The sequence below is a fragment of the Chaetura pelagica genome, unplaced genomic scaffold (assembly GCF_000747805.2).
Source record: "Chaetura pelagica isolate M959 unplaced genomic scaffold, ChaPel_1.0 scaffold275, whole genome shotgun sequence".
Taxonomy (NCBI): Eukaryota; Metazoa; Chordata; class Aves; order Apodiformes; family Apodidae; genus Chaetura; species Chaetura pelagica.
In genome coordinates, this window is record NW_009953486.1 from 8,081,135 (window position 1) to 8,094,861 (window position 13,727).

The 13,727-nt window shown below is 40.1% G+C and overlaps 1 protein-coding gene across 2 annotated transcripts in view; it reads left to right on the plus strand.

The window, feature by feature from the left end:
- The window catches only part of SULF2 (sulfatase 2), a 56,022-nt gene extending 43,681 nt beyond the window's left edge, over nt 1–12,341 (plus strand). The window contains exons 11-20 of one of the 2 annotated variants that reach the window (XM_009998675.1): nt 2,548–2,791; nt 4,582–4,678; nt 6,276–6,370; nt 8,814–8,873; nt 9,306–9,475; nt 9,951–10,093; nt 10,323–10,446; nt 11,281–11,311; nt 11,611–11,667; nt 12,311–12,341. In XM_009998675.1, the coding sequence (XP_009996977.1) occupies nt 2,548–2,791; nt 4,582–4,678; nt 6,276–6,370; nt 8,814–8,873; nt 9,306–9,475; nt 9,951–10,093; nt 10,323–10,446; nt 11,281–11,311; nt 11,611–11,667; nt 12,311–12,341 (1,052 nt within the window). The remainder of the gene's footprint in view (nt 1–2,547; nt 2,792–4,581; nt 4,679–6,275; nt 6,371–8,813; nt 8,874–9,305; nt 9,476–9,950; nt 10,094–10,322; nt 10,447–11,280; nt 11,312–11,610; nt 11,668–12,310) is intronic. The other variant, XM_009998676.1, reaches the window with a different exon arrangement.
- The last annotated feature ends 1,386 nt before the right edge of the window (nt 12,342–13,727 follow it).

Here is a 13,727-nt window from a genome sequence, read left to right on the forward strand (position 1 = left end):
GTACTTTCAGCCTCCAACAAAGACAGACATGCTTGTCAACTGGTCCAGGAAGACACAGGGGGATGAGTGGTGCACTAAAATGTAGTTAGCTTGTTTAGGCTTACATTTCTCCAGACCTCATTTCCAGACTCATTTCTGAGGGTGGAACTTTTCAGCAGTGCCACCTGTGAGACAGGTGGCTTCTGTAAGACCAGAGTGAGAGAGGCACCAGGACTCATAGAACTTACCAAAACCAAACTTCAATAACTTGAAAAGAGGAGTATAGGTGTTCGGGGCCAAATATTTAACAGCTCTAGATCTACCTTGATTGTGGGTTGTGTACTCAGGTAAAGGGATTGGAGGGTAAAACTTAAATGTAGGAGAGGATTGACTAATAAGTAATTAGCCATTGGTATTTATGCCTGCAGTGCACTTGGCAGGTGGGAGAGCAGAGCACAGATGAGTATTGATCCTGTTAAATATTTTAGCCACTTCCTCTGAAAATAATGGAGTTTGGAGCTAATCACAGTGCTGAGTCAGCTCTGCACGTTGATAAAGCAAGATGAGTCCTTTAGGAGCTGCCTCACTCCAGACCAATTTGTTCATTGTAAGGCTGGGTTAGTTTGGCTGCAAGGGAGGTGTAACTTCAGCTTCTAATTCTTCAAGGGCGTGTGTAGACAGCAGTTCCCTGCAGCTATCTGCTGAGGTTCAACATACTGGATTGGCCCATTAGCCTTGGAAGGAAGGTAAATTGTTAGTTGGCTGAGTTTAACAAGATGAAATGAGGGAACAATTAAAGAAATAGGAGTTTATACTTTGAATATAATTGTTAGGGTGTCGCTTTTTGGAACTTCCTCCTACTTCTGAAAAGATGGGAGTTTCCTTCTCATTTAGTCAAACGTTTCCTGAATGAGTGCCTGAAATAGGGTTGGTCTTTTGGGTTGTTTTTTTCCCTTTAGCAGTGACTCACCTGGCTTAATATTAGCAATAAACTTTGAACCACAGGTGGAAAATTTGCAAAGCCAGACAATCCATCTGGTATTCTACTTTCTGTGTGTGGTGCTGACAAGAGTATAGTGCTTGGACTAGTTTCAGGTGGCAGGAGATGTTTCTTTCTCTTGCCACAGTCTGCAAAATGGCTTTAGAGACTTCACAGTCCATTTGGAATCAATGTGAGGTTTCTTTGAAAAAAAGTCACTCTGTGTTAATGCCAAAGCATGCCAATTGTTACAAGTATTTGTCAGTTTTGGTTGTTCTACCTCCTATTGGTTATTATTTTCCCCGGCTTGTTTTGCTGTGATGGTTATCCCATAGAGAAAGCTGGCTTTTCTGTGGAGCTTAGGATTGCAAGACAGATGGGTCTTCTCATTTGGCACACTGAGTTTTCCCCCTGTCGGATGCAGAGGGAAGTCCCATTCTTGTGAGATGTGCTGTGTGCTTCAGCTCTGGGTGAAGGAGAGGTGACCAGAGGAGCCAAGGGGCTTGATTGTTTCCAGAAATGTCATAGATGACTCCAAGCCTCACATACAGAGTAAAGACTCAGGCACTGGACAAGGAGAAGAGAGGCTATGGTACTTAGGCTCTATTTTCTCAAGGAATGAGATAATCACGCTTATTGTAATGTGTGACACTGCTTCATTGGCAGTGAGCAGGAAAGATTGTCTGAGATGGACCACATCATACAACAGGGAAGTTTAAATATCGATTTAGACTCCATAACTAGGATATATTTGTCGCATTCCTGACCAAACAGAAGAGGAGCTCTGGGGATTTGGGCCAGGACAAAGAAATTTGGAAGGCATTAATGGTGAGAAGACCAATGAGCATCTCACGATTCCTAGCAAATGTTTCATTTTAACTTTAGGACTGCAAATGTGGAAGCAAAGGCTGAGGGAGTGTGTAGCACGGGGGGATGTGCACTGACTGCTCTGCACATCAGGGAAAGAATTGCAAAGAAAAGCATTAGACGTGGATAAAAGTAAAGATTCAGATACTGATTCCTCCCAAAAAAATCAAGCATCTTACCTTGAAGAATGAGCATAGAATTGAGAAAAGACTCAGCTTGGACTCCGGGAATGTTTTGGATGAGTTTGGGAAAGTGCTGTAGGAATCCTAGTGGTGGAGCATTGTCTGGTGGGCAGCAGAAAAAAATAGAGAACCAATCTGTGAGGACAACTGAAGACCTTGATGTCCTGAGCTGTTATGGTTAGTTTTTCAAGGTCTTAGTGCCACCTAGTGACTCTTGGAGGAAGAGCAGAGTCTCTTTCAATGAGCTCTTTGCTCTCAAAGTGACATTAGACAAGTGGGTTTATTTTTTATTTCCCCTGTCTGCCTTTCATGTGTGTTTGCATCGTATCCACCCCTTGCACGCCCCAAGGTATCCACCTATCCATGCAAAAGGTAACGAAGCAGCAGCTCAGAGGACAGGGGCAACAAACACCATTTGTCATCCAGTTAATTCCAAATGTCATAGTATGGGCTGTTATTTTTCTCCCAAGAACCACAGAGAGGACCAAATTGTAACATATTTATCTCCCTGTTAATCCTTTTCCTCCCTTTTCCATGCAGAATACAAACCAAGCTATGTTCGGAATCGCTCGATCCGTTCTGTATCTGTTGAGCTGGATGGAGCCATTTATACTCTGGGCATAGAGGATGGCTACCAACCTGTCTTACCAAGAAACATCACAAAGAGGCACAAGGTGCAGAGGGCTCTTCTTCGTGAGGAGGAGGATAAGGACATGGGGGAGTACAGTGGCACTGGTAGCATTACAGAGTACACAGCCCCTAACCTAATAAAAGTGACTCACAGGTGAGTGCATGTGGTGCACTTCTAAAAGCTTTTGCTCCTTAAGTGGCTACTTTACATAAAGGGATGTTACCTTCTGATAAGGACATTGTGTCCCTTTTGCATACCCAGTCGAGCTTCACTTAAATTATTCTTCTAATCTTGTACAGCAGCTTTTGGGTTTAATTTTGCAAAGTACAGAGGGGTGTGATGGTACTACAAAACCACAGCAAGGCCTTTACATCTTCTGCACTTTGGAAGGCAATGATCACTGATCAGTGCATGTTTCCAGTGAGGACAGGCAAAACTGTTTGCAGCATCTGTGTGCACTGTGTGAAACCAGGAAGGGCTCTCTGCAGTGTGCAGTGGGTAACCTGGCCTGTCTGAAGATCAAAAGCTGGACTGTGACCTTGTTTCATATCATTGGTCGCTCTGTAGTTCAAACCCAAGTCAGTCCTGAGAGAAGAAGCAGCCTTTTTTTTTTTTTTCCTAGCCAGTGCTGGGAAAGTCTGTATGATGGATGAATATTTGGATGGAGCAGGAGCATTGGCAGTTGGACATACTGAGAGAGAAGTGAGGGAACTGTCTGGGCACAATTACCTATGTCTGTTCCTCAGTGTGCATCTCTAGAGGCTGATGATGGATCTTCTACTGTACTTTATTGGTTTAGCCACCATTTCTGCTTGTGAATTATCAGGAAATCCACCAGTCATTATAGATTACATGCCATAATTTGTTTAATGACTAGTAATATAAACATGCATGAGCCATGAGCCTGGTAGCTGCTGCTGAAAGCTGTAGTTTCCATTTGACTCTGTTTATAGAGTTAGAGACTACTAATATGAGAAAATGTAGGTAGGTTGACAACAGAGAATTGTGTCCTCTTATCCCCGCTCTCATGAATACTCAGGACCCATAAATCACTATTTGTGCTTTTCTGGAACAATTTGAATTGATTTTTGCTGCTTTATTGGATGAATCCCAAATCTGTACAAGGAACTGTCAGAAAGGTTGTGCATAATTCCTAAGTGTCCTCAGTGACACTTGCAGAAAATAAGGCAGTGAGACAACATCCTTGGTGAAAAGTAAATAAGGGGGTATTGAAAATGCTCAGCTTTAATTTAAACAAGTATTTTAAAATGACTACATGATATTTGTTGACCCCTAATAAACTTATCAGGTAAATAGTCAAGCTCTTGGTTGGTTGGTTTTTTTGAAAGGATTTTAAAACCTGAATTGCATTAGAAGGTAGTGAAACATAAGCATTTAAAATTATCAGAGGGTATTTTGCCTTTGAAGTCAGGGAGGTATCTGAAAAATTTTATCCTTTTTGTAGAAAACAGCAAAATTTGTTTCTTTTTCTTTTCTGTATGATGTAGTAGTACAGCTTATAAAGAAGTACTTTATCCTTGTCCCTACTCCTGCATCACTTAATTATGCATTGGGAAATTGGTTCTGAGTAATGCTTTCTGTACTTGCTAGTTAGTAGACATTATTTATGTAGACAGCCTAATGAATAAGCAAGAAGTCTGTGCAGTGCAGCATGATTTACATACAGAAATTAAGCAGTCAACAGGTTCTGCTTGATAGGAATTTTTCTCCTGAAAAATTTCCATGGCAACTCAAACACAAACTTCTTTCCTGGCTCATGGCACACTCCTATTCTCCTGAACAAAAGTTGCTCTTTGAATTCTGCACGTCACTTCCAGTCTGGCTTCTTATCTGTCCTGGAGCTGTTAGTAAAACTAGCTGTTTGCATTGCTCTGTATGTGTGTATCCACTATAATAAACATTGTTTGCTTTCCCATGCCAAGGTGCTATATCCTGGAGAATGACACTGTTCAGTGTGACACAGATCTGTACAGGTCACTGCAAGCTTGGAAGGACCATAAACTTCATATTGACCACGAGGTCAGTGATGTTATCAGCTATGCTTTTTCTGTGTGTGTTTTTAGCAGGGTTTTCTGTGGGCTGATAGGATCCTGCTGACTGTGTTTGTGTCTGTCTGGAACCTTTTGAACTCACTGGCTGGTTTCAGATATTTCAAAGATAATTAAGTTATTACAAGTTTGGAAGACAAGGTACTGAGTGGAGGAGAGAACAGCAGCACAAGTGACAGCTGAAGCATGTCATAAGCCTTTTGAGATAAATGAGAGACTTGTAAATGTCCCTATCCTGGGAAAAATTTAATCTGGATCTATTTCACATCTTATTATCCTTGCTCCCCAGTGTACCTCTCAAAAAGAGGCCTTCAACTGTCAAATATAAGCCCAAGGAAAAGTGAGCTTCATTAGTTTTGGTGCTTCTAGAATTATTTCCTTTGCTTGCTTGTGTTTAATCATTGTGCTGTGGTATTGAGTTCATTTTCCTTAGGCTCTTGGGTATGAAGAACCTGGAGAGCATTTGCCCTATAAAATTTGCCTATAAAACTTTATCTGATATTTTTGTCACTAATATTGAAGAATATAAGTTCAAACCCTCCACACAAGTTGTGCATGAAAGAAGCAGCTTTCTAAGAACTACATAATGGTGGAACAAGTGCCAAAGAGAAGCATAAAGAAAGGACCTCTTGTAATCTCTTACCAACTGTCATGAATTCACAGCACTGTCCTGTCTAAGAATTTGTTGGCTGCCTTTTTGTGGCATAGACTGACATGTAGCAAGGCAGATAGATACTGAAACACTAGCTTTGCTAGGATTTAAAAAGGACAGTTTCCTATGTACAGAGCTCACCTCTGTGCTGTTGTTTCTGATTTAAGGTCCTAGGGCTGGATTCTTTGTGGATTTTTCTTGAACACTCAGTCCTGTCTGTGCTTCAGCAGCCACGGGCTTCCACAAGGCTTATAGTCACTGATGTCTAATGGTAGTTTTGCAGTGACTTTGTTTTTCACACTGGATTACTTTGTTTTTTCTGCTGTGTTAAGAATCAAGGTAGAAGCCTGTAATGCCCATCTGAGTGGAAAAGGTCCACAGTGTGTGTGAGCTGGACTGAACAAAAGCAGGAGTTCCATTTACTGAAAAAAAAAAAGATAGTTAATAATAAGCCATGTGGGTGGCACAATTAACTGCTAATCCACATTCCCTGTGACCAGAAATTAGTAAAGACTGCCCTGAAGAATGATGGAACCTTTCTACTTTGCTTCTTCAGAAGCTCTGAAGAGGGGACGTTAGAGCACTCCTTCCCTATTCCCTTCTCAGGCTCAGAACAGGCTGAAACTTAAGGGCTTAATTTTTCTTTGAGTAACTTTTCTACCTTCATAAATATACTGTAGAGCACAGGAGGAAAAATCATGATAAGCCAGGAGTGGTTGGTTACCAGAGCTTTCCTCTTGCTGCTGTTTGCTTTTGGAAAGGGAGATAATCTGAAAATGCTTCTTAGTGGTGGGAGTTATGGGAGGTGGTGAAAAGAGAAGCATTTGGTGACAATTGAATGGGCTTGAGAAGTTTAGAATAAGACTTAATCATATTGTGTTGTTTTTAAGCTGTATCTTTCTTTACTTTTTTTTAGATTGAAACTTTGCAAAATAAAATAAAGAACCTGAGGGAGGTGAGAGGTCACCTGAAGAAGAAACGACCTGAAGAGTGTGACTGTAACAAGATAAGGTATTTCTTGTGTACTTCAGAATAATTATTTTGCATTGTGCAACTGTAGCTGATACAGGAGGGATCAGAACCTGTCATGTTAAGTGGTTGCCTGCTTCCTGCACTCTTTTACAGTGTGTGCTGGGGGAGTTGGATTGCTGCAGGAGTACAAGGCCCAGCTTTCTGCCAGGCAGCAGTTTAATTGCCTGCACGTCAAGTGGTGGTGATGTAACAGGACATGTAACATGGCTTATAAACCAGCTAGTTAAGTTCTTGTATTGAGGATGCTGCCATTAGATACCAGAGATTAATATTTCAAGCTTCAGGCTTCTTTCTGAAAACTTGCTTTCCTTAATGGCAAATTGTCAGCATGGTGCAGTGTTACTCAAGTCTGGTCCAAAAAGAAAAGTGTGTAAAATACATGGAATAACAGATGAGAAAATTTCTTCCCAATCAGGTTTTTCCAGGTTTGATCTATCATCTCCTTGGTTGCAACCACTGTAATATTTGAAATTATGCCAGGTGGGAGAAGCAGGAATTTAACAGTTGGTGCAGAATAACTTTCTTTTTTGTAACCACCGATTTAGTGCACAAGATCTGTTTTTCCCTAGTGCAGATGATTAATGGATTTTAAGTGCAACAGTCAATATTATGTATCAAGGTCTCTGCATAGTTGGTTACTCATATAGCCACATTTTTGCCAAATGCCCCCCGATTGCATGGGAGGAAGGTTCAAGCACACTTGAATCCTTCTGGGGAAGAAATCAGGCTCTTGCTCTGCAAATAAGCACAGCAAAAAAGTCTTTCAAAATCGAATGTTAACCCAGACAGAATTTGCCCCTGAGAAAGAAACCAGGAGCAGCTGCTCCTGATCGTAGTGATCACAGAGCAGTCTCTGAGGCTGCTGTGAGCCAGATGTCACCAGGAGTAGCAGCAGTACAAGAATCACAAAGAAAGCTGTACTTCAGTGTACTCAAAAGCATCAGGCAACTCTATGATTATCGGTGGCTGAAGCAGCTTTAACTAAGTAGCCTCTAGAGGGTGTGGATGGCACTTCGCTGCCTGTGTGAATGGATGAGGTTTTGACCATAAGGCTGGAATTCTTGCAAGTGCAACATGCCCAAGTGTATAGACATGAGGTATATAGTGTTTGTGGGCCATGCGGATCTTGCAGCCTGGCTTCAGCAACAGATGACTGCAATAAGAACACAAATGTCTTGGGATATGGCAAAGCATGCATGGAGCCCATGGCAAAAAAGGTGTTTCACATAGAATCAGTGTAATTCTAAAAGGCAAAGCCCCCAACAGTTTATCTTAGAAGCCACAGCTTTAAAAACAGATGTTAACAACTGACTTTATTTAATATATACTGTAAAGATGCTGTTTTTATGGTAAATGCAATAATGCTACAGTTTTCAGGCCCAGTACAGGAAGCACTTGTATTTATGTATTGCATTATTCAGATGAATAATTCCACTGAAACCAATGAGGTTAATCACCTCAGTTACATATGTTTAAGTATTTGCAGAGTTGCATTGATTTAGGATTAGTTAATGAAATACCCAGTGTCTGTGCAAGATAAACAAAAATGGGTGAAGATATATTGTTCTTTAATAATATTTTGTTAACTTGCTATAGGGATTAAATTTATTGAAGCTCCCAGTAGCATTAATAATTTAAAATACTTGGTTTGTTTTGAAAGGAATTTGTCTGACAATTAACTGCCTTCTGATACACTGTTTAGAAAATAACATTTATTGAAGTTAGTTTGTCTTTGTGTGGGTAATATGAACAACTTTATCAGTCAGAAAATATTTCTATTTACTAGGGCTGTTTTGTCTTTTTTTAACTTTGCAAACTACACAGGAATTTTTTGCAAAATCTTGTCAGAGTTTCTGGAGGTCGAGCCTCCCAGCTAGGATGTGTCTGTCTGCTCACACCCTCCCTGTCTCAGAGGGTTTTAGACACTGCTCTTGTTGGGATAGTTCTGTGCATCATGTTAGAGCCTCTAGCTAGTAACAGGGGAGGAAAAAAACAACCCTAGCAAGTACAATTGGTATTTAAATTATTTAATTAAGAAGAAAAACAACAGGAAGGTGGTATCTGAGCAAATCAGTGAATATTCAGTTGAAGAACTGTCGTAATGGAATTACAAGTCTATTAATTTGATCAAACGAAGGACAACATTGAAAATTGTAGCTGGGATGATGTGGATGCATCTTGCAATCCAGTGTTAGAGCGCCAGGTGTCACAATGCACAGACGGTCTAAGGAAAGAGACACAACAAGGAAGAAGCCCCTGAGCCAGTCCAGCAAGGCTGCTTTGTATTCATCACACACCCTGAATCAGTTACAGGGAGAAGTGACACTGGATTAAATCCACTTCAGATTTAGTAGGAAGTGTGGTATGAACAGAAGCAATTGTCTTTCTGTTGTTCATCAACAATGCTGGTTTTATTTTTCAGTTACCATTCGAAACATAAAAGCAAACTGAGGCACAAGGGATCTGGTCTTCATCCTTTCAAGTAAGTGAAGGCCTGTTGCTTTGGAAGAGGAAGTGCCAGGGCGCTCACATTTGATCCCTGCACACTAGTTGCAAACTAAGCAACAGTTGTAGGGTTTCATTTGTCCTATATTAAAAAGCATAAATATCCAGACACCTGGGCAAGGAACCAAGTGAAGTGCTTGTAACATCAAGATAAGGTTCCTGGTTTGAGCAATGTCACATCACAGACTTCAGGCCAGCCCGTGAGCCTCTTTGGCTTAATATTTTTTAAGTGATATAGAATGACAAAGAGTTCTACCCAGAGCCATGTGGACAATAAGCTATTTAATTTAAAAATACCGGTTATTTCTTTCCCTCAGAGCAGCTTATTTTATTAGCTGCTCCATGGGGGTTTTTTAAGTGTGTTGAAGTACAACAGAGTCTGCATGACCTTCATGTCGGATGTGTGCAGGAAAGCCCTGCAGGAGAAAGACAGGCTGTGGCTGCTTCGAGAGCAACGGCGGAAGAAGAAACTGCGCAAACTGCTGAAGAGAATAAAGAATAATGACACGTGCAGCATGCCTGGCCTGACCTGCTTCACCCACGACAACCAGCACTGGCAGACTGCTCCCCTCTGGACATGTAAGGATACTTTAAACTAAATAATAGGTAGCCATGTACTGGCTAAGCTGGGCAGGGGTGCTGGGTTCCTGGAAGTTACCAGTAGCATTAGTTCACAGCCTTCCTCATGCTGCACAAGCCCTCTTGCAGTGTTGGTGTTTATGCTTAAAAAGCAAGGGAGTTAAAACCCAGAACAACTGCAAATAAAAACCCGCATGTCTTGTGTACAGTACAGTTATGTGCAGAATCTCACCAGCTGGGATGTCAGGGAGACCAGCAAAGTCAGAGAGAGTAACTAGTCAAGATGTTCCTTAAGTCATGTTGTGGTCCAGGTATGCAGAGAACAAGCAGCTGATGCTGGAAGGCTTTCTCTGCTTGAGAGCTCAGGAGTCAGAGACAGTAACTATCTATAAATAATGTGATATCATGACAACAATTATTAGTGCCTCACGACAGCAGCATGTAGCTCATGTCTTTATAACTCTTCTGTTTGCAGTGGGTCCCTTCTGTGCCTGTACCAGTGCCAATAACAACACATACTGGTGTTTGAGGACAATCAATGAGACCCACAACTTCCTGTTTTGTGAATTTGCTACTGGATTTTTGGAGTATTTTGATCTCAATACTGATCCATATCAGGTACCTGGTCATGACTCTAGAAATACAGCATCATTCCTTATTGTTGATACATTGAAATAGTGTAGTATTGGTACTGTATATAGATAGTTGAACATAGTATCATTTACAGTATATATGTATCATAGTATCATTTGGCTTCCTTGTTGTTACAAATAACACCTTATTCCATAAATGAAAGTTACCAGATTACAGAGCACTAGTTACTAATAAGAACTGCTCTTCATTGCAGCTAATTAATGCAGTGAATACACTAGACAGAGATGTTCTCAATCAACTGCATGTCCAGCTCATGGAACTAAGAAGCTGCAAAGGGTATAAACAATGCAACCCAAGAACCAGGAACATGGATCTGGGTAAGTGCCTCCTCCCTTACACACAAAAGCTCCCCAAAGGAGTTACCATTATGAAACAGGCATCAATCAAAAGGATTTTAGTGTTTGTTTATAGTAGTTTTCCTCAGCCTTTGTTGCTGCAAAGTAGCTGTGAAATAACAGCACATCTCAGAAGGGTCGTGTTGTGCTACTGAAAGGTGTGCTCTTGGAACTATGGATTTGAAGTCCAAAACCCAAAATGGACCTAGGTTAGTTTCATCCTTTCCAAGCCTTTAAATTTTCTCTGGGTCTTCTCAGTGGGTCTGGTTTTTATACTGCTTGAGATGTTTAAGTATTTTTTAACGTATAATGATAATAGCAAACCAAAAGGTACAGATAAATTTTATTTCTTCTTTTTAAATTGTTTAAATTGTTTAAATCGTTTTATTGTACAGTTAACATTAGAAAATGGTATTTAAAAAAAAATAATCATAGCCTCTAAAGATTGAAGACCCCTAGCCAAAAATAGGGCTTTCTACCTGTGTCCATGAAAGCCCAAAATACAATTTCAGGTCTTATTTAGTTTATCTGTCTCACAAAGCTGTGCAGCTTGAAATTAACAGGTTTTGCCATTTAAATACATCACTGAAGGACATTTTCAGATATACCTATTCCAATTGACAACCTATTTTTACCTAGAATAAGGGATTAAATAGTAAAACAACAGCTCCAGGTAGACGTTTCCATACTTGTTATCATGCAATGCACTTCAATCCATTAATATTCTTAGGTCCCTTTTTTAAATTGTGCGTAACCCTGGTGCCTCGTTCTGTTCCAGGCAATGGTCAGTAACATTATCATTTTTTCTTCATCTAGGACTTAAAGATGGAAGCTACGAGCAGTACAGGTACAGTTCTTTTTACAAAAAAAGTTAAATTATTATTCTAAAATGCTACCTTTGTGCTAAAGGTGTTGGGGATTGGGAATCACATGGATAGACACACCCTGGAAAGTCATTTGCAAGATCTTTCCACCCCATTACTTTGCATCACTGGAGCTATTTCTGTTTTGATGTTACAGCATGTTCTAAACTTTGTAGTCAACATTCAGGCTAAACTTTGCTCCTTCCTCATATTTCAGACTGTAGTGCTGGTGGTTTTCTTGGTGGTGGTTAACATTTTTCTCCTTTTGCTGCTTGGAAATTAGGCAGTTTCAGCGTCGAAAGTGGCCAGATGTGAAGAGACCATCATCTGCCAAGTCACTGTGAGTTGGGAGCAGTTCTCAAAAAGCATTAGCTTTTCTTTACATTTCTTTCCTTTTCTTCCCATTTTGCATGCAGCACTTTTTTAACATCATTATCTATTCTCTAAAGTATGCAAGAAATATGGCACTGCCATCATCACAGGGAATTACAGCTGTACAAAACCTCTTGACACTTGTTTACTGGGAATCCAGGCATATTGAGGTCCAAGCAATTTCAATTGTGAGCAAAGGTGAAAAAAACAGTTATGGTTAAACTGCCAGTAAAAACTAGATACCAATATCTTGGTTTTGTCTAAATTTAAACTTGAAGCAGCTACCTCGTGGTGTCTCACACTATCCAGAAAGAACAAAACTGCAATTCCTCAGAGCAGAGAATCATCTGTTTTCTTGCTGTACCTTACCAGGCACAGTCTGGCCTTCTCAACTCACCCATGAGGATTTCTTTACTTAAAGGTAATATTTGACCGGCTTTGAGACCAAAATGAATCTGGAATTCCATGAGCTACAGGTTTTGTACAGGTTTCAAGCTGTTTTATAGGTGGTCCACAGTGTTTCAACTGTTTTTTCCTGCATGGAACCATTGCAAATCTATTTCTAGCTACGTTCCTACTAAACACTAAATCATGTTTGTTTTATTTTAAAGAGGACAACTGTGGGAAGGATGGGAGGGCTAACCTCCCCTCAGCCACTGCACCTCCATGAGGATCCAAACTGGCCAGAACTTGAATCCATGTACAGACTGAATGAAAATGTGTCTGACTTCAGAAAGAATTATTAATGTTAGCCTGGAGGACTGGACAAGCTTTGAGGCTGAAGTAGATAGATTGTTTGCACTGGTGAGTTTAATTACATAGATGATGGGAAATGCTGTCAGAATTACAGGTCCCTGAAATCCACTATTGTACCTGCTTTTTGCTTTGGATTATACCTCACCTGCTTCACAAGGCATTTTTACTTCAAGAAGACACCACTAACACTTGAACCCAGGACTGGACAGAAGAGGAAATGCAGCCACATTCCAAAGAGGATTGCCATCCCAGGGCAGAGGGCACACAAAGGCAGCAGCAATAGACTGAAAACGTTTTTCAGCTGAATCTTCAATGTCCCGGGAAAAACTTCAATGCCAAGTACAACTCTGAAGTGAGACTTGGAAAACATGGACACTTTTGCTTCTAATTGGGGTAAAGGTAACGGTGGAAAAGAACTTTAAGACATTCAGGAACTGAAAGAAGCAGCATTGAATATTCTCTTCACCATTTTTCTTAAATTTCCTGTGAGGACACTTTTTCATCCATCCTATTGACACCTCTAGGACAATTAGTGAAAATTTTGACTAACAGGATGCCAGATTTTTTGAGGGATTGTGTAAATATTGATCAATATTCTGTTTGAAAATAAGTTCCTTCAGATTGTGAAGATTTTGTTAATAAAAAAAGTGGACTGCCCACACCATTTCTCAAAATGTTCATGTTGCATAGCACATTTCAGAATTTATCCATTTTTAAAAGTACTGAAAAATTCCAGTAAATGTACATCTTAAATTTTAATGGAATCAGATTTGTAAGAAGTTTTTTTTATGTGGTAATATTATATTGTATGTTTAAAACCAAAAAAGTTCCTTTTGAGAAAGCAGCATTTGCTTAGCAGTGTAACTTTTACATCTATTTTTTAAAAAGGGAGCTCCAAGAAGTTCAATGCTTGTAGCCAATAAAGAATAATCCAGTATAGTTCAGTCTACAAAAAAAGTAGATGTTCTGAATGATAGTTACTGTTTAAAGGCTTTTATAAAGGGAAAACTCCCTCATTTTCCTAAGGCAGCACAGTGTACAGTCTGTGTCTTTTCATAAAGGTGTTACCCAATACATGGCAGTCCAGGCACTACCCGTGATGTTTGCATTTATTTTATTTTTCATGTTAATCTGCTACCTGTTTTAAAGGCAGATGCAGGAGGGAGCTCATGTGACAGCCTTGACCAACTGTGGCCTTCACTCTTAACAAAGAGGTACTTTCTTTTTCCAAAATACAGATTTAACCCACACTTTTTGAAACAGCGGAGAAAT